Source organism: Halictus rubicundus, chromosome 1, assembly GCF_050948215.1.
Source record: "Halictus rubicundus isolate RS-2024b chromosome 1, iyHalRubi1_principal, whole genome shotgun sequence".
Classification (NCBI taxonomy): Eukaryota; Metazoa; Arthropoda; class Insecta; order Hymenoptera; family Halictidae; genus Halictus; species Halictus rubicundus.
The window spans coordinates 29,344,273-29,372,177 of NC_135149.1; the positions used below are offsets into that span (position 1 = coordinate 29,344,273).

Sequence of the window (27,905 nt, forward strand, 5' to 3'; positions counted from 1 at the left end):
GTCCTATGAATGATTAAAAATGTTCTGAAATTTAACTCTCCCAAGAATGAACTCCAAATTAAAATGGGAAACGTGGTTTCATTGATCTAAATTTGTAAAACGATGTGTAAAATCGAGAAGAACAATTTATACTTGTCCTATGAATGATTAAAAATGTTCTGAAATTTAACTCTCCCAAGAATGAACTCCAGATTAAAATAGGAAACGTGGTTTCATTGATCGAAATTTGTAAAACGATGTGTAAAATCGAAAAGATCAATTTGTACTTGTCCTATGAATAATTAAAAATGTTCTGAAATCTAACTCTCCCAAGAATGAACTCCAGATTAAAATGGGAAACGTGGTTTCATTAATAGAGAATTTGTAGGACGATGTATAAAATCGCAAGATTCGGACAAAATTATGTTAATTTCTTTCAACAATTTAATTACGCTACAATCCCCCAAAATATCTTTTTATAAATCAAATTGAATCTAAATTTTATTCAGAATTGTACCCCGTCTTTTTCTCCTCCGGAAAAATTAAAAAAAACTGCGACAACTGTTTTAAAAATCACAAACTTCCCGAAGTGTGTGTAATAGTCCCACAAAAATAACCTATCCTATCTGACAGTCACCATAATTTTGGAGATAATACCAAAAGACGTTATTTCCGAACAGAGTGGTGTCCCCGCGAACGGCACGGCAAATCATCGAGATTAATTTCGCGATCGGCGTCGTTTATTTACAGGCAATTAAACGTCGTTCGTTCGCCGGCGATTATTTTTTGCCGAGGTCCGTCAGGGGGTGAAATTTTCGCAGTGTGAAACCGGGGTGACGTTGATTTTCGAGTAGGAGGAAAAGGTGGTCGGTTGTCGCTGCCGGCAGTTCATCCTGACCATAATCAATTCGTTATCAGAGTACAATAGCGCATTTGCGATTCGTTTGGGACAAAATTGAAATTAATTAATTGGCTCGACAACGGCCCGGACAGGCTAGACCCCCTCCGGTCTCATGTGCACGCCGTTGCACCGGCACCGGTTTCCCCGAATGCGTGTATATGCAGTTCGCGCTCGTCGCTCTACATTTTCCCGGAGAATCGTATGCTAACGAGCATTATCAGGAAATCGATCTCAATGCACTTCCTGCCTGCTGTCTCTCTTTCCAATCGCGCCCCGGTGCCAATTCAATTTGTCCCCTTAATGTTCTTCATATTCTTCCCGTCCCGATCCGACCCGAAACCGATCTGTCCTTCCTCGTTCACGATATATCGGCGAAAAACCCCTAACTTTCATCGGTCTCCCATTTTATTGTTATCGAGTCTCGGCCGGATCATCTCATCTGTAACATCAGCGAGCCAAGTTTATTCGGAACGATTCGACGCGACGAATCAACGTCGCCAGATTGACATTCGTCTGCAATAATGGCCGCACCGAACGATACCGTGCCGGTTTATCGGTTAAAAATTTATTCCACGAATTATTGGGAATTTCCGGCTGCATCTCCTTTATTGGAAACTGTCTCCGCGGTTTCAACCATGCTGTTTATCCACTGCGCCGTAGCAGATGATGATTCGAAAAAAAAATCCCGAGTCTCTTACCGAGTCTAAGAATAATTCATCCTCTTTACAAATTGCACTATACTGACAATTTTACTTCTGCCAATCAAATATGGCTCTGGCTGTACCACTGGAACTATCAGAATTTTTTTATTTTACAATTCGTGAAGTTGTAGAAATATTTTCTTGAGAAATTTGTTGGTATTTATTCATATTTATTTATTCATAGAAATCCTATGAAATTATTAGTATAAAGGAAGATATATTAATTTGTTTTAGTGATTCTAGTGTTGAAAAGAAATATTCTGTTCACTAGGAACTGGTAGAAATATCGTTTAAGAAGTTAGAAATGAATTCTCTGTATTAATTATTCTGTCCACGACACAGACAATTAATTGAATCCAGGTAAACTGAACCTGCTAATCTAAAATGTCTATCAAAATAATTGCTCATGTCATACACATTTGGCCTACATCTCTATTTATTTCACAATTGATAAATTTCTTACCGAAGAAACGAATTTAATAGGATGCTTATCCAGAGTCAAAGTTTTGGCAATGATTACATCGAGAGATTTATCGTTGCCATAAAAATGGGTGTGTGGATAATTTTTCTTTTTCTTTTGGAGGGGAGAATTAGAGTGGTGGGAGTGGTTTAATTTTTCTCGGATTCAGAGGATATCTGAGAGCCTTTAAAACAGATCCAGGACCCTCAGTCACGTGCATACAGAGGAATGTCCCCGTCGTTCGACAAACGGCAGGATCATTAAGGATTCGCTAGAGTTTGGCGCGCATCGGTTCCCAAGGGAATATTCAAAGAGCCCGGGGAGTCGCAGGAATCCTGACGAGAGACACTTCTCTTACATTCTTCATCCTAGCTTATGTTAATTCCGCGCTCGACGAAAACAATTGAGAGCTAATCCCAGACAAATGACTGACGCGCTTCCCTGAACACCCCCGGCGGCCGAATTCACCCCTTCCAGGGGGATAGAAAATTCAGCTATTCCCCGATTTCCGAACACCCTATTTTGCAATCCGCGTTCACCTACACGAATTCACACTCCGAGCTCGTCTACTCTACTCCGTGTAATCTGCAAGTTCATTCAATCTAATATTCCTGGACATTTTATAATTCCGAAAGTGCCACTGGCTGTTAGGTTCGTCGCTTATTTATTTGATTAGTGCACGGCGGATTTTTATACGAGAGAAAAATTGTCTCCATTCTTTGCAAGACACTGGAGCTGCATATACATTTATTTAATGTTTTTTTAATTTTAAATTCCATTTTAAATTCTTGGAATGTTATCAATGGACTGCGGATTTTACGCATTTATGACAAAAATGGGTAAGCACAATTTAAAGCAGTGGACATATTGGTCTTAGGTTAAGAAAATAATTAAAGGAAGAAAGAAATTTTTATTTCGCTCCTGTGTCTTACAATCAATATTTTTTATTTTGCATAAAGATCCGCAGTCTAGTTATCACTGTTTTGAATCGGATCTCAATTTTGTTATATATGCATAAAATCCACTGTCCATTCATCCTAACTAGATGGTACTATATTAAGAAATATTTCGGAGTCAGTGTTAAAATTATTTTTCTCAAATATTGCAAATACAGTCTTATTGAATGAAGCAAAATGTTCTGAACAAAACTGAAGCCTTTCAAAGTGGAATTAGGCTATCAAACATGAAGGATCAATCTTCCGAAAACAATGATAAAATTTACATTAAATTCAATCAACACAGTCCTAAAATTATTTTTCTCAAATATTGCAAATACAGTCGCCTACAACGAACCAAAATGTTCTGAACAAAACTAAAGCCTTTTAAAGTGGAATTAGGCTATCAAACGTGAAGGATCAATCTTCCCAATATAGTAATAAAATTGACATTAAATTCTAAAATGGCTCCAGCAATAAAAATAAATTATCACCGAAGACCCACGGTCCTAAAATTATTATCCTCAAAAATCGCAAATACAGTCTTCTTCAATTGAGCAAAATGTTCTGAACAAAACTAAAGCCTTTCAAAGTGGAATTAGGCTATCAAAAATGAAATATCAATCTTCCCAAAATTTGTGAAAGTTAACATTAAATTCTAAAATGGCTCCACCGATAAAAATAAATTACCACTGAAAACCCACAGCCCTAAAAATCTCCCCCACAGAATAAATCGAAATGAAAACCAACTTGTCGTTTTAGAAAATGGCAGATAAAAATTAATTTCTCAGAGCTCTCAGGAAAGATTTTTCCAGAGGTTGTCGATGGGAAAAATGGCGGCTAAGTGGGTCACGAGCCGGTGCGAGCAGGAAGACGTGGCCCGGAGAAAACGGCGGCGCTAATAACGTTAATTAAAAGCCAGCCGAAACCTCAATTAATATCCGCCGCCCCTGTTTCCAGGGGCGTCGTCGTCTTCGACCCAGTCTTGGTCCTTTTCCCGGTTCCCGAGGCGAGACGCCGAAGAAGGAAAGTAAAGAGGAGGTTGCTCGGCGGTGGTGCGGACAAATAAAACCCATTACCCACCCCCCTGAAGACGCCCGGCGTCTCCTCGAATCCTCTCGCACACCAATCAACGCGCGACCCCTGCGAAACGTCCAATTCCAAACTCCACCCCCCACCCCCCGAGACCCGGAAGAACAGTTTTCCCGTAGGAGCGAAAAACGAGGGTGTCTCAAGACGTCCACGACCTACCCTTACTACGGCGAAATTCTTTGACGGGACTCTCACCCCCGTGAAGGAATCCACCCTCTTCAGCATTTTCTTCCGGCGGCGTTCTGTCAACCGGGATGAACGGCCACGCAGTTTCATGAATGAACAAGCCAAACCGGGAACGAGATTATGCCATTCCCACGGAAAACTCCGGACCCAAATTTCCGGAAGTCGGTGCCAAAGTTTATGGCAGTTGTGACTTGTAAATATTTGCCGGTGGGGTTGATCCGGAAACTCTGGGCTTTTGACTACGAAATTATGATCGTAGGGTTCCTATTTGAGTCATAGGAAAGTGGTGAGGTGTGGGTAGTAATTGCATAATATTGAGTCGATTAAATTTTGTTAAGATAAATTCTGTGTTTTTAGTTCCTGTTAATTTGCAAGAGAATTGATTGTGGTTTTGTAGGCGTTCGATGGGTGTTAATATTGCAGTGAACGAGTCAATTATTTCATGATAATCATCACCATCATCAAGAGAATTTTGCGGGAGAATTCGGTTTTGATTTTGTACGCATTCTGTGGATGGTAACCTTGCACTCGATGAGTTGATTGTTTAATAATCATCATGGTTTTGCAAGGGAATGTTGCGAGAGAATTTGGTTGTTGGTTTTGTAGGCATTCTGGTGGATGCTAATTGGAGCACTGTGGTTAGGTGAATACAGAAGAAATTAACTAATTTCTCTGTTTGGAGACCCTTTTACCACCACGTGATTTTTGTGTGCATTACAAATTAATTTTTATTGTTTCTCCTGCGAAAAGAATCGAATAGAAATCCGTCTACTAAATTTTTGCTTCCGAATTTCCATTGACTTTTAGATTATGCGAGACGTAAACGAGTTAAACCAGTTAAAAGTTAAACACTTGCCGGGAGGGATTGAGAGCTCTGTAATTAAATGAACGAGGAAGATGCTGAAGTGGGTTGCGTCTGTGAAGAGTCCTGACGATAAAGATTTGAGGTTTCCAGGATTCTAATAAGGGCTCCCTCGTGAAACGAAGATCAACACAGGTGGTTGTACGTGGAGGGTTGATTTTCAGCGAGAAAGTTTTTGACAAAGGGACGACGAAGTTGCCGGATATTTGAGGGTGAAGCACGGAGATTATGCGAGTAAGAGACTCACCTCTGCCGCTTCTCCCGACGAACCTAAGATCGTTGAACTTGGCCACCTGATTCTTCATAAGGGCGGTCGAGTTTCTTAGCTCAGCACAACAGTTCTCGTCGTTACCAGCACGAACAGTCACCAAAGTGCCATCGCCGACCTCGCCAAGGGCCACGACCTTGAACGCCACTGGGAGGGTCTTGTTGGACCTCCAGTGGGCTGGTAGAACGCTGCAGACCAGGTGGGGCGAACCTGTCGCAGAGTAAAATGTCCTCAAAACCTGGTCCCCGAACAATAAGTTTCGCCTAACACGTTTAAAGGGAAGCAAGGATATTTTAAGGATACTGTTATCCTGGCTCAATAGCTCAAATTTTACCATTTAATTTTTTCCCACTGAAATAAATTTCCTTTTTGTGACGTTGAAACAAAAATTTTAAAATTGTCAATTTGACTATTTTATTCTCTCTTACTGAATAAAAAGTTTTGTCCAATCGCGAACACTACTACGCATGCCTTGAATCAAATATTTTATCACGGTTTTTGCAAAGGCACATCGCTCGCACTTGCATAATTTTTCCAGAGAACCGCGGACGCAGTAACTTACAGATTTGTTTATGAAGGGCTCACACATTATTCGAGAAAGTCGTATACAAAGTCACGAATTTGCTACTAAAATTGTGTAATTTATACGCAGAATATAAATCACTGGATGAGCACAGGGACATTATCGCTAGACTGCGGATTTTATGCATTCGTAACGAAAATGGCTAGGTGAAATGCAGAACAGTGAAAGGATTAAAAGAATTTTAAAGCGTCGATGTGTTGGCGCCAACTTGTTAAATTTGTTGAAGATACGAAAATTTGTTTGGTCCCAGTAATGGAGGCTTCTCATGCAATATTATACAACAATTAATAAGAATTTAAGTACACACAAGAAAGACTCAAGACTCTGTTTATGTCCCAAAAACGCCTACTTCCATTATCCAATAATTCTCAAAAAATTGTTAAAAGACACTTGTTATTACTGTCGTTACTCGAGAAGCCTCCCTTAATCCCTTGCCCTACGGTATTGAGTCAGACTCGTGTTGAAGATTTCGAACAATAAATAAAACAAAATCTGAGTTTCAATGTCTAAAAAAAGTTGTTAATTTCCTTTCGAAATAAAATTCTATTTTGTAGTAGTCGATATACAGTGTGTCCCACCAACTCTGTCCACTTGAATATCTTAGTTACTTTAAACAATACTTGTAGGGTTTAAGAAGCTACTACCACTAAAACTATAAATGATATTCTTGCAAGTGGAGGCGTAGAGAAGATACCACCTTTGTTTTTTTAAATGGAATGTCCAACTTTTTATGCTCGGTTTCGATAGATTATTCTGAGTATAAAAGTACTAAAGTGAATTTGTCCTAAAACTTACAGTTGCTGAGACATTTGACTATTTTCATGAAGAGTATTCGAAATGTCGGCCATCTGCAGCGATGCAACGTTGTAGTCATGGCAACAACATTAATTTCATTATCTTCATCACTACATACAGGCTTTTCACGATTCCATCTTACGAACAGCGAGACTTCCAGTTTCTTTTAATTTTTTACACAATCTTTCAAAAATCTTGTGCGAAGGGAACACGAAACACAAAAATAACACAAAATAACACAACAGGGCAACACAAAAATTGCTGTATCATTATCCAATATATTTTTTACAATATTAAATTTGTTTGTACTTAGTAAATTACTAAACATTTCAGTAATGCACGAGTAAATTGTACCATTTTTGTATGTAAAACATGAAAAAATATATATAGAAGGGAAATATTCTCAGTAGGAAGAAATGTTTCGTTTTCGAGTCAAAATACCTTCGAGTGCAAAGGGTTAATAAAACAAAGGTGATATCTTCTCTACGCCTGCAGTTGCAAGAATATCATTTATATTATGTAGTTTCTTAAACCTTACTGTAAGTAACATTTTCTCGTACTGTTTGAAATAACCAAGATATTCAAGTGAACAGAGTTCGTGGGACACACTGTACAACTTTCTCTCATTTTTGTATAAAATTCTGAACGATGAAGAATTTCTAATCACTAGACTGCGGATCTTTATGGCTTCTGAAAAATTAAAAAAAAAAGCTAGGCTATAAAACCTGACGGATCTCTGTAGAATTATTAGGTTGGCAAGAAGGTAATTTCGGTTTTCACTAATAGATAGCTTTATGTTTTGTTTGATTGATTTCTGTTAACGTTGCGTTTGTTTTCCTTCTGACATTTCATAACTGCGTCTTTTAGGTTACTTTTGAAGCAAATTGCACGTAATTTTGATTAAAATTGTTAGTTCCTTGTCAATTTGAACATGGAGTGCAAAACGAACATTATAGGCACATATTGCTTTTTTATTTCCGTAGAGGTAAAAAAGCTGCCGGGGCTTACAAAAATATATGTGAAGTTTATGGTGTGGATTGCTTAACAGAACGCACGTGCCAGAATTGGTTTAAAAAATTCCGTTCCGGAAATTTCTCACTTGAAGACGACCAACGTTCTGGTCGACCATCTGAAGTTGATGATGACCAAATAAAAGCCATTATTGAATCGAATCGTCATATAACTGTCCGAGAGATTGCAGACAGGTTAAATGTCTCGCATACAACTATAGAATATCGTTTAAAAAGTCTCGGAATCGTTAAGAAGCTCGATATCTGGGTTCCACACGAATTGAAAGAAATTCACTTAACGCAACGCATCAACATATGCGATATGCATCTCAAACGAAATGAAATCGACCCTTTTCTGAGGCGAATCATCACTGGTGATGAGAAATGGGTTGTTTGCAATAACACAACTCGAAAACGATCATGGTCCAAGCGTGATGAATCAGCCCAAACCACGCCGAAAGCTGAATTCCACCAAAAGAAGATCATGTTGTCAAATTGGTGGGATTACAAAGGTATTGTGTATTTTGAGCTGCTCCCAAGGAACCAAACCATCAATTCAGATGTTTATTATCGACAACTATCAAAACTGGACATAGCAATCAAAGAAAAACGGCCAGAATTGGCAAATCGCAAAGGAATCGTGTTCCACCATGATAACGCTAGGCGACACACATCTTTGGTAACACGTGAAAAATTATTGGAGCTTGGTTGGGAAGTGATGTCACATCCACCATATAGCCCTGACATTCCACCACCAGATTATCATTTATTCCGAAGTTTACAAAACTCTTTGAATGGTAAAACTTTCACTAATGATGATGGTCTGAAATCGCACTTGGATCAGTTTTTCACCGAAAAGGATCAGAAGTTTTATGAGCGCGGAACTATGAAGCTACCAGAAACATGGCCAGAAAGATCATAGAACAAAATGGAAAATATTTTATTGATTAAAATTCATTGCTTTGATACCGAAATTACTATCTTGCCAACCTAATATTATTTATTTGAGATCGCTTTCTTAAAATTCGTCTAATTAATCTAATCACAAAATAAATGCTAGTGCAAGGGGTTCAGAAAGAAAATCTGATTCAGAGGGTGATTTACCAGTTCGGTCAGAAAAATGGAATTCTCACCTGTCCGGACCAGTTCACCGGGATGCTCGCTGACGAAGTCGCCGAGCGTCCTCTCCGCCAGGATGTCGTTGGTCATCTTCGTGTAGGCATCGGTCAAAGGTGAAACGCCCGACTCCGGGGAGGCGGCAGTGCCAGGAGCCGAGGCTCCTGTCAACTGCATCCTACCGCTGGATCCACCGCTCTCGCTGGCAGTGCTAGCCGTTCCACAGCTGGACTCGTTGCTGGACCCCCTCACCGAGCCAGCGCCGCTTCCGGATACCGTGCTTCCGCCACCGCCGCCGTTGCAACGGCCGAATATATCCATAGGCAGTCAGAACGCCGGAAGATACATCCTTCCATTCGGTTCACACTCGGTTCCAACGACTTTCGCGCAGTATCCTCAGTAGATCCGGACGGTCCTGGGTCAGGCAGCCTCGCCCGACATCCTTCCAGCCGACGGTCGAACCCTCGGCGAGCTCCGACGGTCCTCTTCCTCGACCCTGAGTTCCTCGATCCCGACTCGGATCTCCAAAATCCCTTCGGATCCCTCAATCTTATTTTCGGAGCCTGTTGTCCGGGTCAAGTTAGGTTAAATCTTGCCTGGAGGCGCCTCAGTGTCGAACGATCGCTCGTTTTTCGGATCGGAGACGGTATTCAAGCTTGCTAAGCACGATTGCATCGGGATTTTTAATCGAGCCGCGAGTCGTAGCTGCGAGGTACCTTCGAGACCACCTGCAAGCAACAAACGTCTCTCCTGAGCAAATGCAAAATTTCACGACGGGGGATTAACCCCTTGATACTGGGTCTACTGAGCTCTGACACGAGATTGATGTATATTCCTCTATGATATATTAATAACAGGATTTTATTCAGATTTCATAGGATTTTAAATATTTTCATTTTACCAATTGTACAAGCCAAAATCTGGAACCCGTCGTTTTGAGGGGCATGGTGGTCCCGGTGTTAAGGGATCCGCGAAAGTCGAGAAAGTCGAAATTATCGGTAAATAGCTTTCTATTTTAACGCTAGATTTACGGGGCCTGTCAAAATGACGGGTTCTAATATTTTTAATTCAATATTATTAAGATTCTAAGGATGCGTATATGAGAAATTATTTAGCAAATTTATTTCTTTGGGTATATATTATTTTAAAAATATTGCTAAAAATGTGGGTAGCACGTTCTTGTTACTTTTATGAAGTAATGCAAAATAGTCGCTTTTAGTGCTCCGTAAACCTAGTGTTAAGAACGTAAAGTATTAACGCTACGGGAACGTCATTGATTACATTTCTCATAACATTTTCAGGTTTTGAAAATTTCCCTGCATGCGTGGCTGTCACGGGCTTGTCACTCAAGGGGTTAAAGACAGTTGTTCAGGGGATACAATAGAGATTCTTTCAGGTTCTACAAAGAGGACCCTGTTAATCAACATAACACAAACTTCTAGCAAATTCAGTGGGGAAAATCATAGTAACAATCGCTATCTAGACCCACTATTGGATGCAAGGGGGGTGTCTTGAAAATAGTCTGAACAATTAATAACAATTTCACTCTTATCAAACGCAGGGATAAATGATCAAAGATTGAATCTAGATCACAATTCAACAGAGGTTTCTGGAGCTTGCGGAAAGAGGACACTGGTAAAAATCGAAGCACAATATTGTGGTAACTCAATTTGTTAAAATCACAGTTTCAGCCACTAGTTATGCCACCCAGGTGCTAGAGAATCAATTTCATCGACAGTCGACTATCAGGTGCAAGCAGTACCCAGAAAGTGAACTGTGAGTAAAATTCTCTCCTGATCGAATGCAGACGTTAATTACTAAAAGAATTCTGTGAATAAATTTAGCGCAATACTACAACAAAAATCCATTTGTTAAAATCACAGTTCCAATCACTAGTTATGCCACCCAGGTGCTACAAACAGTGCCCAGAAAGTGAACTGTGAGTAAAATTCCCTCCTGACCAAATGCAGACGTTAATTACTAAAAGAATTCTGTGAATAAATTTAGCACAATATTCTAACAAAACTCCATTTGTTGAAATCACAGTTCCAGTCACTAGTCACTTCTAGTTATGCCACCCAGGTGCTAGAGAATCAATTTTATCGACAGTCGACTCTCAGGTGCAAGCAGTACCCAGAAAGTGAACTGTGAGTAAAATTCTCTCCTGATCGAATGCAGACGTTAATTACTAAAAGAATTCTGTGAATAAATTTAGCACAATATTCTAACAAAACTCCATTTGTTGAAATCACAGTTCCAGTCACTAGTCACTTCTAGTTATGGCACCCAGGTGCTCGAGAATCAATTTCAAGTGTAAGCAGTACCCAGAAAGTGAACTGTGAGCAGTAAAATTCTCTCCTGATCGAATGCAGACTAAGAGAATTCGGTGAATAAATTTAGCACAATATTCTAACAAAACTCCATTTGTTGAAATCACAGTTCCAGTCACTAGTCACTTCTAGTTATGGAACCCAGGTGCTCGAGAATCAATTTCAAGTGTAAGCAGTACCCAGAAAGTGAACTGTGAGCAGTAAAATTCTCTCCTGATCGAATGCATACTAAAAGAATTCGGTGAATAAATTTAGCACAATATTCTAACAAAACTCCATTTGTTGAAATCACAGTTCCAGTCACTAGTCACTTCTAGTTATTTCACCCAGGTACTAGGCAATCAATTTCACCGACAATCGACGGCGCAAGGTGCCCCCAAAGCGAGGATGTGCACGCAGGACACTTCTTTCCCGATCAGACACATACTGGACCACCAAGGATCAAAAATAGTCATCGAAAATTCGACAAAGATTCTTCGGGGTTCTTCCAAGAGAATTCCGCGAATCAACGAAGCAGGGGACTCTAACGAACCCATTCGTTAAATTCGCTAGTCACCAGTTGCTAGCCGGGTGCTACATAACCGTGATCTATAACGGCAATACCCTCGCCAGCGAGCAACAGGAGCAATCGATAAGACCTATCCCCGGTGGATCCATCGCCCATTACTGTCTCCAGCCGCATGCGATCACGTGCCGGTGTAATATCAAAAGACAGAGCTAATGGGGTTCGGCGGGGGGGGGGGGAGAGGAAAGGGGTGTCTTTAACCCGGGTTGTCTTTGATTCGGTGAATAATCGCGTGGATCAGGAGGCGAAGAAAAATTGATTATCGTCGTGTCTCGGTAGGGTTGGCCAGGAAGCGACGGGGACTCGAGGCGACGGTGGCAGTCTCCTCGGACCAACCCTTTCTCGGCCCTTAATCCATTTAACGGGGGCGGCCTTTATCCGGTCCCGGGGGTCCTTTAACCGAATCTATGGTGCCCGGTGGCGACGCGACAGCCACGGAACGTCGCCTGATCGCCTCCCGGAGAAAGCGCGACAGAGAAAGGGAGAGAAAGACAGGGTGTAAAACGGCGAGAATGAGAACGACAGAGAGAAAGAGAGGGAGGATCGGTTGACACGGACAGGAACCGCCGCCTCTCGCACACTTTTCACGCGGCCGGCCCCGGGTGACGTCACCGTTCATTCAGTAATTTTTGCGCACGTCACCGGGGCTGACACACCGGATCCAGGTGGTGTTCCAGGAGGGGTTGGACCGGCCGACCTCGGGTGGTGGGGACGGAAAAAATAGGGGAAAAAGAACTCCCGCCGGCAGGCAACCCCCACACGCTGCCGCCACGGATACCCAGCCCCTACGCACGTACAACCGCGTGTCAAACTGCACGTGGTACGCTGCCACGTTGTCCTGTCAATGCCGGGACACCGGCCCGCACCGACGCCTACCCGCGGCCCCGAAGAAATCCCAAGTTCTTCACCTATCCACAACAAGACGCGCTTCCGCATCGTTCTAACGACGTTCCCGAGAAAATTAGGCAACGAACCGTCCCCTGAAGAGCCTCACGATACTCAGGATCCTGACTTTATACGGGCATGATCGTTGTCGTAAGGGGTAGCTTCAAGGAGCTCTTCAAGTTCAACTAATTCTCTTTTCTATTCCTGACATTTTTCTATATTCTTCTATTCTTGACATTTTTCTACTCTCTTCTATTCCTCAAAATGGACTATTGAGGAGAGGATTGAGGAGAGACGACAGCCTCTTCAGGGTTCGTAAGAATGTTCATGGATTGAAACGGTGTTTGAGCTTGGACACAGCTATTCAGTTAGGTTCGTCGTGGTGACTGTGTCTTCAAGGTTTGTAAGAATGTTTATAGTACAGGATCGGAGAGGAGTCTGAGCTTCTACAAGTTAGGCTCGTCGCGGTGACAGTGTCTTCAGGGTTTGTAAGAATGTTTTTAGTACAGAGTAGAAGAGAAGTCTGAGCTTGTGAGTTGAAGAGGAGTCTGAGCTCGTACAAGTTAGGCTCATTCTGGTGATAGTGTCTTCAGGGTTCGTGAGAATGTTTACAGTACAGGATTGAAGAGGAATCTGAGCTCGTACAAGCTAGGTTCGTCGTGGTGACACTGCCTTCAGGGTTTGTAAGAACGTTTATAGTACAGAATTGAAGAGGGGTCTGAGCTTGTACAATCTAGGTTCGTCATGGCGACAGTGTCTTCAGGGTTTGCAAGAATGTTTATATCACAGAATTGAAATTTGACCTTGTACAGGTTCTTCGTAGCTAGGCTTGAGAGACAAACTATTGCTGACACAGGTCCCGATTCTAGTATTTCACACCCTGTTTTTGAAATTTCAAGGCTCGTAACATTCAATAAAATTTTCTCTGCAATTTTAATTATTTAATCTACTACTAAGGTAGACAGACCATTGTTGAAGGAGAATATTGTCTGAGAATTTCCGCCAGTAGTACTTGAAATGCATTACCACAGACTACCCCAAAAACCTAACCACTGACCAAGAGTCCCTGCTACCGAAAACTGTTTAGCAAAATAAATAAAAATTGCTCAGCCAACAATCACATTGAACTGTCGAAGAACTGAATTCTTCAGCAAGAACGTTCTTTTAGGGTCTTCGGGACCGAGGTCTCCAACGATGAAGAACTAACCATCCGAAGGTTTGTCACATTTTCCACCATAAATATCCCCGTATTCTCTGACGTCACAATCAGGACCATCGTGTGTCGATCGGCTCGCCGACCGCGACCGAATCTGACGATCGCCAGAAGATCGAAAGACGAAGAGCACACGCGTCGGAAGTATCTCCAGGGTTAAAGAACGCGTAGCGTCGCGCGACAGAGCTAAGATTCCCGCCTAACTTCGCATTCAAATCTCTTACCGGGCCGTGGCCGTGTCCGCACTTCCGGAGGAAACGCACGCACCCGTCGTTCCCGGAAACACCGATCGCTCGATCAGTCGCACTGCACACCGTGGGCCACGTATCGCAAAATCATCGAGCCCCGATCGTCAATCTAACCCGTAACCCTTGGTCCTCGCGATTCGACAGTCTTCCTTCTTCGCCCGCGGATTCTTTCACCGATCGATCATTCCTCTATCAATCTTCACGCTTCCGCGGAGGGTGGGGGCGAGGAGGGGACACACTCTCACTGCGCTCACCGACGGACTCTAACGTGACACTGTCTTCACACACGATCCTCCCGGCGTGACCACTCTATTCGAATTCTATTCGAACCACCCACTGAAACGAACGATCCACGTCGCGCGATGACCGCTCGATGACCGATCCTCCATCGCGAATGGGGATTTCACTGTTTCCTCGGGGCAACTTCTCGACACCGGTCGAAGAGGAGAGTGTGGAGCGGTGGAATGACGATGACGACGAGGACGACACTGGTTTCCGCGCGATCGTTTCGTGAAAGTCGAGGGGTCCCTCTGGAGACCGGAGGAAAATCAGTTTCCGGGTAGACAGTCCGGGACGTGTTTTGGTAGTCGCAAGCCGTATCTCGGTGTACCCGTTGGGGGCCACTAACTATAATTTCGGCGGTTCGTGTGAGGCAACAGCCGTTGACGCACTGGTCCATGCCAACACACGCAGCATCCCTTTCCCCTTTCCTGGTTCCTCTCTCACACCCCGCCGCCACCCCACTCCTTTCTCTCTCCTTCTGTCCCTCTTCAGCACGGTGTCTTGCTCTCCTCGTCTCGTCGGCCGGGCCGGGTCGGGTCGTCTCTCTTTTCGTCCCTCATTCTCGGCTCGGCTGGCCCTCTTTCTCTCTCGCCACCGTTGCTCTTTATCGCTTTATCTCCCACCGGACCCCTAACCCTCTCTCTTTCCCTCTCTCCCTCCCGCGACCGTGTTCGCTTTCTCCCTCTCTCTCTCTCTCTCTCTCTCTCTCTCTCTCTCTCTCTCTCTCTCTCTCTCTCTCTCTCTCTCCGCATCCCCATCGGGTCGACCCTTTTGCGGTGTGGCTCGCGTGCGTCCGACGGTGGGAGGGTTTCGGTTCGATCGATCTATCGAACGCGATTCACCGGCCCAGCCACAGTTTTTTCCTTCGACTTGGACCAGCCTCGCCGAACCCCCGAAACTCGCGGCGGACGACTCGCAACGAGTTATGTTTAATTAGCCGCCCGACGCGCCGAAAGTTAATGAGGAGACGCCGCCGACCGGCATTGTCCACGCTGTTTGCCGCCGACGAACGTTTCACAGACGATTCCCAACCGATCCACCATCGACGCACGGCGTGATCCACGGGGTTCGAGGAACGACCCGACATGGATCGTTCGGTGGTCCGAGATCGATCGGGAGAACGATTTTTCCTGGCGGACGGAGATGGTTAGATCAAACGATCTTCTCGAGGACGTTGCGAGCTTCAGGTTTTGGTGGTCGAATTTTGTGAAATTTATGGTGCGTGGAATTTGAAGGGAGATTCAGAAATTTTTGAATTTTTTGCGTCCAGCTTGTACTGAATTTATATTTATGTCAGAAAAATTTGTGCAACCATAGAAGGGTGTATCCAATACTTTTTGAATTTTTTGCGTCCAGCTTGTACGGAATTTGTATTTACGTCAGAAAATTTTGTGCAACCATAGAAGGGTGTATCTAATACTTTTTGAATTTTTTGCGTCGAGCTTGTACATAATTTATATTTACGTCAGACAAATTTGTGGAACCATAGAAGGGTGTATCTAATACTTTTTGAATTTTTTGCATCGAGCTTGTACAAAATTTATATTTATGTCAGAAAAATTTGTGGAACCATAGTAGGGTGTATCTAATACTTTTTGAATTTTTTGCGTCCAGCTTGTACGGAATTTGTATTTACGTCAGAAAATTTTGTGCAACCATAGAAGGGTGTATCTAATACTTTTTGAATTTTTTGCATCGAGCTTGTACAAAATTTATATTTATGTCAGAAAAATTTGTGGAACCATAGTAGGGTGTATCTAATACTTTTTGAATTTTTTGCGTCCAGCTTGTACGGAATTTGTATTTACGTCAGAAAATTTTGTGCAACCATAGAAGGGTGTATCTAATACTTTTTGAATTTTTTGCGTCGAGCTTGTACATAATTTATATTTACGTCAGACAAATTTGTGGAACCATAGAAGGGTGTATCTAATACTTTTTGAATTTTTTGCGTCGAGCTTGTACAGAATTTATATTTATGTCAGAAAAATTTGAGGAACCATAGAAGGGTGTATCCAATACTTTTTGAATTTTTTCCAGCGAGCTTGTACAGAATTTATATTTATGTCAGAAAATTTTGTGGAACCATAGAAGGGTGTATCTAATACTTTTTGAATTTTTTGCGTCGAGCTTGTACAGAATTTATATTTATATCAGAAAAATTTGTGCAACCATAGAAGGGTGTATCTAATACTTTTTGAATTTTTTGCGTCGAGCTTGTACAAAATTTATATTTATGTCAGAAAAATTTGTGGAACCATAGAAGGGTGTATCTAATACTTTTTGAATTTTTTGCGTCCAGCTTGTACGGAATTTGTATTTACGTCAGAAAATTTTGTGCAACCATAGAAGGGTGTATCTAATACTTTTTGAATTTTTTGCGTCGAGCTTGTACATAATTTATATTTACGTCAGACAAATTTGTGGAACCATAGAAGGGTGTATCTAATACTTTTTGAATTTTTTGCGTCGAGCTTGTACAGAATTTATATTTATGTCAGAAAAATTTCTGGAACCATAGATGGGTGTATCTAATACTTTAAATATTCAATTTTTATAAATTTCAGTATGGATCTTCGTGGAAACATTTTCTGCGTCGATTACGGGAAATAGAGGACTAGTTGAAAATTCTTTATCACATTGTTGCAGTACCTTCTATTTGTTGCAACCGATGCAGGACATTTGTATTTGCCATGATGATCCACTGTAGCTGTTAGTATTAACACTAGATTTACGGAACCCGTCAAAATGACGGGTTCTAATATTTTTAATTTAAAATTATTAAGATTCCAACGATGCATACATGAGAAATGATTTAGCAAATCTATTTCTTTGGGTATACATTATTGTAAAAATATTGCTAAAAATGTGGGTAGCAGGTTCTTGTTATTTTTACGCAGTAATGCAAAATAGTCAGTTTTAGTGCTCCGTAAATATAGTGTTAATGTCTGAAGCTTCTGATATACTTCAAAAAATGTGCAGAATGTTTTAAATTTGTTTTGTGGAATTAAACTGATTGACTTCTAAAGCTTGGGTGAATGAAGCTTTTCACCCCATTTTGTTCTGTCAGATTATTTATGCAGGTTGTTGTAAATATATATTTCGTACAAAAATGAAGTTAAAGACTAAAATTAATCAGACTGATTAATCTGATTGATCAGATTCCATTAAGACTGAAATTAATCAGTGACTCGGGAGATCTGTTAGACTCGAAAGTAGACGGAAATCTAAAACTTCATTAACTACATTACTGTGTTTGATACATACGCGATCAAACATATTATAAACGTGTTCAATTTACAGTTTATTCGTTACTAGATTAATTCCAATTAATTATTCGCCTGCAAACATTACGAATTTATACCACTCGTGAATCTATAAAATATAATCAAATAAATACTATTCTCTCCGACACGATCGCGCTGATGCGATCTAATAATGCAAGAAATAAATTTCTACTCAACCCCTCCCCCGCTTATATAAATTAATAAAATATTACTTTAACCCAGCTTGTATATTTGCACAAAAATCGGATTATTTCTCATAATAAAACACACCAGGAGAAAATATATACCACTTGATATCTTCACAATAAAACAATTATTCAGAGCCTCTCACTGATCAATAGATCAAGAAAGAAAAAAACGGGACATCACGAATGAAATAATTCTCCCATCAAAATAATTTCCTCCGCCATTAAATCCGAAGAAAAATGACTACTCGATATCCAGCACTGAATTCAGAGGTGATCGAGAGATCAAGGGACGTGAAGATCCAACGAATCCTCCGATCAAAAATCGTAGAACAAAGCCACACTTGTCACATTTTCTCCAGAGCAATCGAAAAATGGGGAAAACCGTCTAGAAACTCTCGATGGCGGAAGATTAATTACGAATCGGTTCGGAGCGATCCGCAGCAAGAAATATGGAAGATCGGTGTATCGATCTTCCGACCAGAAATCCCCGCGTCATCTAGCGTGTTTGCCCGCCGGCAAGTCCGCGACCGGCCGGCTATCGTCAGGATATATTCGCACAGGAAATGGGTAGTTCCATTGTTTGCACGTTCGTACAAACAGTGCAGCTGCGCGAGGATGCGCCGGAATCGGCTCTCTCTCTTGTTTGATTTTCGAAAGTGAAGCTCTATTGTAGCGTGCGCCGGTGTACAGGCAGGCTTCAATCGCCGCACCGGACGAAAGAATCGAAGAGGACACTTGGAAGGAACCCGACGCCATGCTGGAAGATAGCACGGGGCCGAACCACGGGGGCTCAACGAGCACTTTGTTCGTCCGCCAATCAACGATCCTGATTATCCGATCGCGCCGGGAGATAACAGCGGAAACAGCGCGTAGAGCCGTCCCATTGACTTCACCTGCCTACGCGCTCGTCAAACAGAACTCATGCGAACCAAGACACGGAAGACACTCCATCCTTATGACGATCATATTCCTGCTAATTTTAATTGCGCAGGAATAAGGATTTTTATATAATTCCGCAATTTTGTATAATATTTTCAAAATCGAACGTTTGATTGGAAGACACTCTGTCCATTTAATTTTATGCAATTTTTAATGATGTAGGAATTTTGAGAGAATTGGGTGTATAGTTTCAATGAAAAATAAGAACGATAGTGTTGGCCCTGATAGTGTTCAATACTCGTTATGGTGTTCAATACGTTGTTTGAATTCCGAGTGTATTGCTCAATTTTGTGGAATATTTTTGAAATCGTAGGTTTGATTGGAAGACACTCTGTCCTTTTAATTTTATGCAATTTTTAATGATCCAGGAATTTTGAGAGAATTGGGTGTATAATTTAAATGAAAAATAAGAACGATACTGTTGGCCCTGATAGTGTTCAATACTCGTTATGGTGTTCAATACGTTGTTTGAATTCCGAGTGTATTGCTCAATTTTGTGGAATATTTTTGAAATCGTAGGTTTGATTGGAAGACACTCTGTCCTTTTAATTTTATGCAATTTTTAATGATCCAGGAATTTTGAGAGAATTGGGTGTATAATTTAAATGAAAAATAAGAACGATACTGTTGGCCCTGATAGTGTTCAATACTCGTTATGGTGTTCAATACGTTGTTTGAATTCCGAGTGTATTGCTCAATTTTGTGGAATATTTTTGAAATCGTAGGTTTGATTGGAAGACACTCTGTCCTTTTAATTTTATGCAATTTTGAATGATCCAGGAATTTTGAGAGAACTGGGTGTATAATTTAAATGAAAAATAAGAACGATAGTGTTGGCCCTGATAGTGTTCAATGATCTGTGATTTTTAAGTACAAAGACAGGGAAGACACTCCATCCTTATGACGATCATATTCCTGCTAATTTTAATTGCGCAGGAATAAGGATTTTTATATAATTCCGCAATTTTGTATAATATTTTCAAAATCGAACGTTTGATTGGAAGACACTCTGTCCTTTTAATTTTATGCAATTTTTAATGATCTAGGAATTTTTAGAGAACTGGGTGTATAATTTAAATGAAAAATAAGAACGATACTGTTTGCCCTGATAGCGTTCAATACTCTGTGATTTTTAAGTACCAAGACAGACTATTTTCATTCTAAAACTAAATTCTTCTTCCGTCTTAGAATATTTTCATTTTATTCATACGAAACTGATCCGATTTCCACATGTAATATTTAAATGTTTAGCAATCTATTAAATACAAATTTTGTAATATTTTTTGTAATTTCTTTGAAATATTGCCACAACAATTTTTAGTGGTGCTTCAGAGTCACCACTCGAGTGCTAAGGGTTAATTGTGCAGGAATACGGATTTTTAAATAATTCCGAGTGTATTGCTCAATATTATGTAATATTTTTAAAATCGTACGGATTTTTAATGCGGATAGTATGGTTACAAGACACTCTTTCTTTTTAATTTTAGGCAATTTTTAATATTGCAAGAATTTTAGAAGAGTTCGGTGTATAATATGAATAAAAAATAAGAACTATACTGTTCGCCCTGTTAACGTTCAATCGACTCTGTGAGTTTTAAGTACGCACGAATTTTGAAGTCGCCTTCAAGTGCCCATACGATAAATATAGTGTAATTTATCAATATGTACGACGGGGATTTCATGGAACAGTACATGGAAAGTAAAATAGACAATTTTAACTGTAATTTTGTCGGAGTGCCATTATTTTACGCAGCACCAGTGCAATAATTATTCTGATCTCTAGACCTTCCGTGGAAATATGATTAGCGCCTTCTGTTTGAAATATTGAATTTACGGTGCGCAGAAAAAATGGTAATGCAGTTAGGATTCGATTACCGTGGAGTCCTAAAGAATCTAGTATTCCCTAAATGTGTATATCGAGAAGAAAAATTGTTGGTCGATTTTTGATTGGTGGATTTTTGCAGGAGGGGGGCCGATGGGGAACGGGGTTGATTCCGCGAATGAGAATCAATGCTCGGTTGGTTTGTGGATCGTTCGGAAATGGTCGGACGGCAATTCGGAATTTAAGAATAAAACGCTGGCGAGTTGGGACGGTGACGTCGGTCGACGTTGGGTCAGCGAAACGCAAACGAAAACGCAGGAAACAGAGGGTTTGGCGCCGCGGCGCGGCGAGGCGCGGCGCGGCGCCCCTCCAATCTGTCGCTTATTTGAATAACAGCAACGAGGTCCGCGGAATGAATCGCGGGGGCAGCAGAAGTACCGGTATTCAGCGGCGAACGATCGTCGACGAGACGGTGACAAACAGCGATACGCTCGAAACGTGGAAACTGGACGGCCGTCGTCGTATTGACAAACGACCTAACGCCCGTGTGGACCGTTGCGTTCGACGAGATTCGAATTATCTCTGCTGGAGCTTGTCAATGCAAATGCCATACCTACATTCAATTACCGCTCGTCACGCTCCGATCACCGCGTGAACACCGAACCGCGGAATATTCCCGCTCGATTTCTTTTCGAAACCGCCCCTACCCCCTCGCCCCTCACCCCACCACCTCCCCCCGTCGAGTCTATTCGATTTTTCGAGACGATTCAATCGATCGACGTACAACGTTCGTCGTCCCATTGTTGTCGCTGCGATATACGGTCTGTACATAATGTGAATCTAACTTGTACGCGAATCTTTAATGTGTATCTTTTTGCAATATTTCTAGAGCCATTACTTGTTCTGCTAATGTAACACAGTTAATTTACTAGTTAATTCTTGTACTATCTAGTTTCTAGTTTGTGATTTTCTTATGAATGTCGATTGGACTAGATTCTCTTTTTTTTTTTAGTTTTTTGTTGGACATGGTTTGAGGAAGTTTGAACTGTTAATAGTAGTAATTTCTAGTTTTCTTTTTAGGTCTCTTCATTTTTAGGTTTCTTTGACTAATCCATTCCTTTTCAGGCTATTTGATCTGCTTTCTATTCCATTCATGTTTTATGGAAACCTTGATTGAAACAAGTCTTTTTTGTTGGACACAGTTTGAAGAAGATTGAACTGTTAATAGTGATCACTTTTATTTTGAAAATTTTAGGTTTCTTTGACTATAATCCCTTACTTTTCAGTCTATTTCATCCGATTTATATTTCATGCGTGTGACTCTTGATTGAAATAAGTCTTTTGTGTTGGACATTGTTTGAGGAAGATTGAACTGTTAATAGTGACAATGTTTATTTTTAAAATTTTAGGTTTCTTTCACTAATCCCCTCCTTTTCTGTCTATTTTATCCGATTTCTATTCCATTTATGTTTCATGGGACTCTTGATTGACATAAGCCTTTTTTGTTGGACATGGTTTGAGAAAGATTGAACTGCTAATGGTGACAATCTTTATTTTGAAAATTTTAGGTTTCTTTGTCTAATCCCTTCCTTTTCAGTCTATTTCATCCGATTTTTATTCCGTTCATGTTTAAGGGAAACCTTGATTGAGATAAATCTTTTTTGTTGGACGTGGTTTGAGGAAGATTGAACTGTTAATAGTAATGATCTGTATTTTGAAAATTTTAGGTTACTTTGACTAATCCCTCCCTTTTCAGTCTATTTCATCCGATTTTTATTCCATTCATGTTTTATGGAAACCTTGATTGAATTAGGTCTTTTTTGTTGGACATAGTTTGAGGATGATTGAACTTCTAATAAATAGCATCCTTTTCCTTTAAACTATTTTAGGACATTGTTCGACGAGAGTGGCTGACTTCAGTCTTCTCAATTTTTATTGATGAACATTTTTGTTCTAGTTTGTTTTTGAATCTAGATTGAATATTTGTTGGACGTTGTTTGTGAAAGTGTGGTACCAACATATTGCTTTTCTTTCTACAATTTTTGAAAGCTGTTTGATTAGACTAATTCCGTTTGTCCCTATTTATTTTCTATTTTGCGCATGTTTGACAAAGAAGTTTGACATGGTTTGATAACAATAATTGACCCGTTCATAGCGATTCTGTTAAAAAACAAGTTGGTTCTTCCTACGATTCTAAGAGATCGTTTGGTGAAAGCAAATAAAATAACTATACTTTATTCTATGATACTTATACTTTGTGACTGTATTAGATTCGAATGTTTTAGATTCGCATATTTCGGTTCGATATTCTTCCAAATGACTTCAACCCCTCGATAACGATTACCAGAAAAACAAATCCCCCCATCCTTAACCTCGCAGAACACTAAATAAAAACTCACGTTCATTCGTGTTCATAACAATACCATGAAAGTGAACAAGAAAATTTCGTACCAATTATCTTCCGTTGCAAATAATTCCTGCAGGATCAAAACCGTTAAAAGTACCTCACAGTTCAGTTCATCTACTGTTCGCGAGAGGTTCGCAATTAGTACTAAAAAGAATAAAAAAAGGAGCATTAGAAATCGAGGGACAGCCGGAATAGTTAGTATTTGATGAGCGCCGGGGTGACAACGGCCGGGCGATTACATCGATTTCCCAGTGAATGAGGATCGCTCGATCAACACAAAACAGCCCCCGGACAAGGGGACGAGTGACACTAATTAATGGTTTCGGCATCGATTAATGATCGGCGCCGGGTCCGCGGCCCGTGTCCGTGCTTCATTAGCGAGAATCAGTTTTTAATGAGCATCATGACCTCGGTAAACCGCTCCTCGCTCGAGCCGCGCACTCGTCCCCATTTTTCCGGTGTCGGTCGCATACCAATATTTAAAACGCCACAGGGGAACGCTTGCGCGCGCGTCCGAGAGAGAAAAAAGAGAGAGAGAGAGCCAGAGAAAACTTCGAAACCGGGGGAAAATCCTCGTGCGGTCATTATCCGGCGTAAACATTCGGATAAATTCGCGGCCGATAACGAGCGCGAGTCGTGGAACACCGACAGAAGAATAATATTCAACGGCGTCGTAATTTCATTGAATTTAATACGTTCGCAAAACAGTTCTCCCCTCCCTCCCCGCCCCTCCCCTCCCTGCCCTCACCCCATTCAGCAGCCGGTGTCGATCGATCGATACGTTCCCGGCGAGCGCACGTTGTCGCTTTGATCCGCGAGATCAACCTGTGGAACACGTGCCCGCGTTCTTTTCGAGGAACGAGCGCGCGCGCGTTGAACCGAACCGCTCGAAATATCTAGGCGAGAGCGATATCGCGCAAACAGCCCTCGGATCCGAGAGCCGGCCGTGGGCATAATAACGAGGCTAATGAAAACGCAATCCGAAACACGTGTCGCTGAAGGAACCCCGGCAAAACGGTTCGACGCGGAGCGTGATCGAGCCCGCAGACTCGATTCATCGAAAAACCGCATTCCGCGGGGATCGATTATCGCCGCGGAAACGGGCCGACGTTCCCGACCCGGCCCGACAACAACGCGCCGGAAAAAACACCGGGATCAGAGGCTACAGGGAAGAAAACGAGCAATCCGCTTGTCTGACCACCGGCCGGATCATTCCCCTGACAATCGCGACTGATCGCGATTCTAATAATTCTTTGTTCCAGTCCTGATTCTTGGATTAAAATTCGGGTGATTGTGATGTACATCATTTGGGGGAGTTCCTGAGTGCATTGCTGAAATTACTTGGAAGACTGAGATTTAATAGGTTTCGTGATTGTTTGGGGATATTGAAAAATATGGGATTTGGAATTTTGAGGTTTAAGAGATTTCTTAGGATTAATTTGGGAATATTGAGAAATTTAGGATTTGGAATTCTGAGTTTTAACAGATTTCTTAGGATTGTTTGGGAATATTGAGAAATTTAGGATTTGGAATTCTGAGTTTTAACAGATTTCTTAGGGTGTTTGGGAATATTGAAAAATATGGGATTTGGAATTTTGAGTTTTAACAGATTTCTTAGGATTGTTTGGGAATATTGAAAAATCTAGAATTTGGAATTCTCAGTTTTGACAGATTATTTATGACTGTTTTGCAATATTAAAAAATCTAGGATTTGGAATTCTGAGTTTTGACAGATTTCTTAGGGTGTTTGGGAATATTGAAAAATATGGGATTTGGAATTTTGAGTTTTAACAGATTTCTTAGGATTGTTTGGGAATATTGAAAAATCTAGGATTTGGAATTCTGAGTTTTAACAGATTTCTTAGGATTGTTTCGGAATATTGAAAAATCTAGGATTTGGAATTCTGAGTTTTAACAGATTTCTTAGGGTGTTTGGGAATATTGAAAAATCTAGGATTTGGAATCTTGAGTTTTGACAGATTACTTATAACTGTTTGGGAATATTGAAAAATCTGGGATTTGGAAATCTGAGTTTTAACAGTTTACTTATGACTGTTTGGGAATATTAAAAAATCTAGGATTTGGAATTCTGAGTTTTAAAAGATTACTTATGACTGTTTCGCAATATTAAAAAATCTGGGATTTGGAATTCTGAGTTTTAACAGTTTACTTATGACTGTTTGGGAATATTAAAAAATCTAGGATTTGGAATTCTGAGTTTTAACAGATTACTTATGCCCGTTTCGCAATATTAAAAAATCTAGGATGCATTGGTAAGCATTTCATAATCACAGTTGCAATTTAAATTACGAACTGAAGCATAATTTCTCTTGGGGCTGTTATTTAATATAAAATTTCGGAACTTCTTTGGAACGCAGCCTAGTTGTAGACTGTTATTTAATAAAATATTTCGGAACTTCTTTAGAATGTAGCCTACTCAAAATAGTATGTCAAAGATCCTATTTATGGGCTTCCGGTCGGTTTGAAAGTAGAGAACATTTTTTTCTGTTAGAATTTGTGCAACTGTAAGGATGCTTTCGATGGAAGTTGTTGAATGTGTATATTTGTTTATGGATTAGAGTGCCGATTGTTGTCATAAAATTCACTGAAAGGCACACCTTTTAGGAACCTTGAACCTTGTTTAGAGTACCTTGAAGTCGCAGGTAATGTTTAATATTTTTGACAGAATCTCTTCATCCTTCAACAAATCCATAAAGATATGTATTCCATTTACTATAATTATCCGAGTTTCAAGTACATATTCCAAATGGACTAATCATTTCACAATTTTTATACAATCTCTGCATCAACAGAACCTCACAGACCAGCCTAAACATTTCCTACATTTCAAGTGTTAATCATCTAGTATAGATGATTAAATACTAGCACTATATAAGTGTTAATCGTCCAGTAATAGACTGCGGATCTTTATGCGAAAAAAAAAATATTTTTGCCTGAACTGCACGGAACTCAAGTGAATTGGAAACTTAATTTCTTTCTTACCATGTTCAGCAGATTGAAAATAATAGTATGTTTAAACTTTCCCAATATTTTTGCCACTCAACGCCTACTAATTTCCGTCGTAAATGCATAAAATCCGCCAGTCCAATCATCAAAGACCTAGACCCACCCCTGCACGCTTCATCGAATCCTCGCCCGAACCTCACCCTTTCCTACGAGACCCTTCAGAAAAATCTGCATCAAGAACGAACAACCTAATCACTCGACCTCCTCGATCCAAACCGATCCACACCGAAACCCCTACTCCGAGGACGAGCAAATCACAAAAATGCACACAATACCCTCCCGAAATCGTGATCCGTGTCATTCCTGCATCGAACCAAACACTGTACCCTTTAACAACCCCTGATGCGCCTCAGGTATCACCCTCGTTTCTCCTTTTCTCGCGTCGATTAATCGAGAACGGCCGATTGCGAGGCATCGTCTCGATTTTTCCATCCGGTTCTCTCGCATATCCAGGCTCACAGGAGGACGCGAGAGTAAAAATGTGCAGGAACAGCAACAATAACAACAACAAGAACAACAACAATAAAAACAAACAACAACAACAACGATACAGTGATCAGCAGCAACAAGAGGCGGCCGATGGGAGCACGTGTCGCTTGGCCGTCGTGCGTGGCCGAGCGCGGAGCAGAGCGGAGCGGAGCAGAGCGGAGCGGACCGTACCGAGCGGAATCGGAGAGAAAAAAAGAAAGGAAAAAGTTTTTCGGAGCGTACCATGCGTGTGCGGACAGCGCGCGCGTGCTTCGAGAGGAGAACCGGTTCGTTCGACGGTACGCTCGATTGGACAACAATACACGAGGAGAACGGTACCGGGGCACGAGCAGAAGCAGCAACAACAGCACAGCACCACCAGCAACCGTGCCGCGTGAACACTACACCGCCGCCCCCTCCCCCGCCCGCGCCCCACCCCCTCGAATCCCCACCGTTCGCAGGAAAGACACCCCCGACCAACCCCCGGACCATCGACGATCCTCTCGCTCCGTCGACGAAGTGCGTTTCACTCTAACGAGCGCGACCGCCCCACTGGAACTGGAACTCGATCCCCTCCGACGATGCCGGGCAACCCCTACCGCCGGGAAACCACCCCTACCACGTGCCCAGGCCGCCCCTACAACGTCGACGACGGGGCGAGCACGGGGAGAGACTAGAGAGGGGCGGCCACCGACGGAACATGTGTAACACGCAGCCTTGATTACACGCGGGCTTGTAAAAATTATTATTATGGCCGTGAGCCCGCCAACCGGCCACCCCTACGCCCCTCAACCACCCGAATTTCATCCCTCGTTCAACCCTTTTTTAAACGAAAGCGCGCGAACGATTGTTGCTGCTTCGCCGCGAGGACGGTGGAATTTTTGATTTAGCGATCGGATTTTTTTTTGCGCTGCTTGGAGGGGGTTTGCGGGACGATTTTTCTGATGGATTTTGACCTGAGATATTTAAGGGTTGTGGGGAGAGAGTGGGAGGATTTTTTAAGTGATTTTTGATGATTTTTAAAAATATTTTTCGGGAGGTCTTGTGGATTACTGCTTTTCAACCCTTAAGGATATAATGGAGTGAGCAGTATGAGTGTTTAATTTTACAGTGTATGAGTGTTGAATTTTTTAGTTTGTATTTGTGTGCCATCGTGAATATTCATCATTCACTGGTATTTCAATATTTATCAAAATTAATTTAACAGCACCGATTGCTTGTTATTTTTTTTTTAATTTACATTTAGTAAAACTAGGATACTGGATTAAAGCACAGCTGAATATTCTGTCATTTAGTTTTGCCTTGAAACTGTTCACTGTGTTTTAATAATAAAAATTGAGAACAGTAAGGACCAAC

The 27,905-nt window shown here is 41.3% G+C and overlaps 1 protein-coding gene across 2 annotated transcripts in view; it reads right to left on the reverse strand.

The window, feature by feature from the left end:
* Nucleotides 1–26,930, reverse strand: part of LOC143361503 (uncharacterized) — a 53,424-nt gene extending 26,494 nt beyond the window's left edge. For both annotated transcript variants that reach the window (XM_076801083.1, XM_076800999.1), the window contains exons 1-3: nt 26,793–26,930; nt 8,906–9,616; nt 5,364–5,594 (exon numbers count right to left, since the gene is read on the reverse strand). In XM_076801083.1, coding sequence (XP_076657198.1) covers nt 5,364–5,594; nt 8,906–9,209 — 535 coding nt within the window. In that variant the 5' untranslated portion in view covers nt 9,210–9,616; nt 26,793–26,930. The remainder of the gene's footprint in view (nt 1–5,363; nt 5,595–8,905; nt 9,617–26,792) is intronic.
* Between the last annotated feature and the right edge of the window lie 975 nt (nt 26,931–27,905).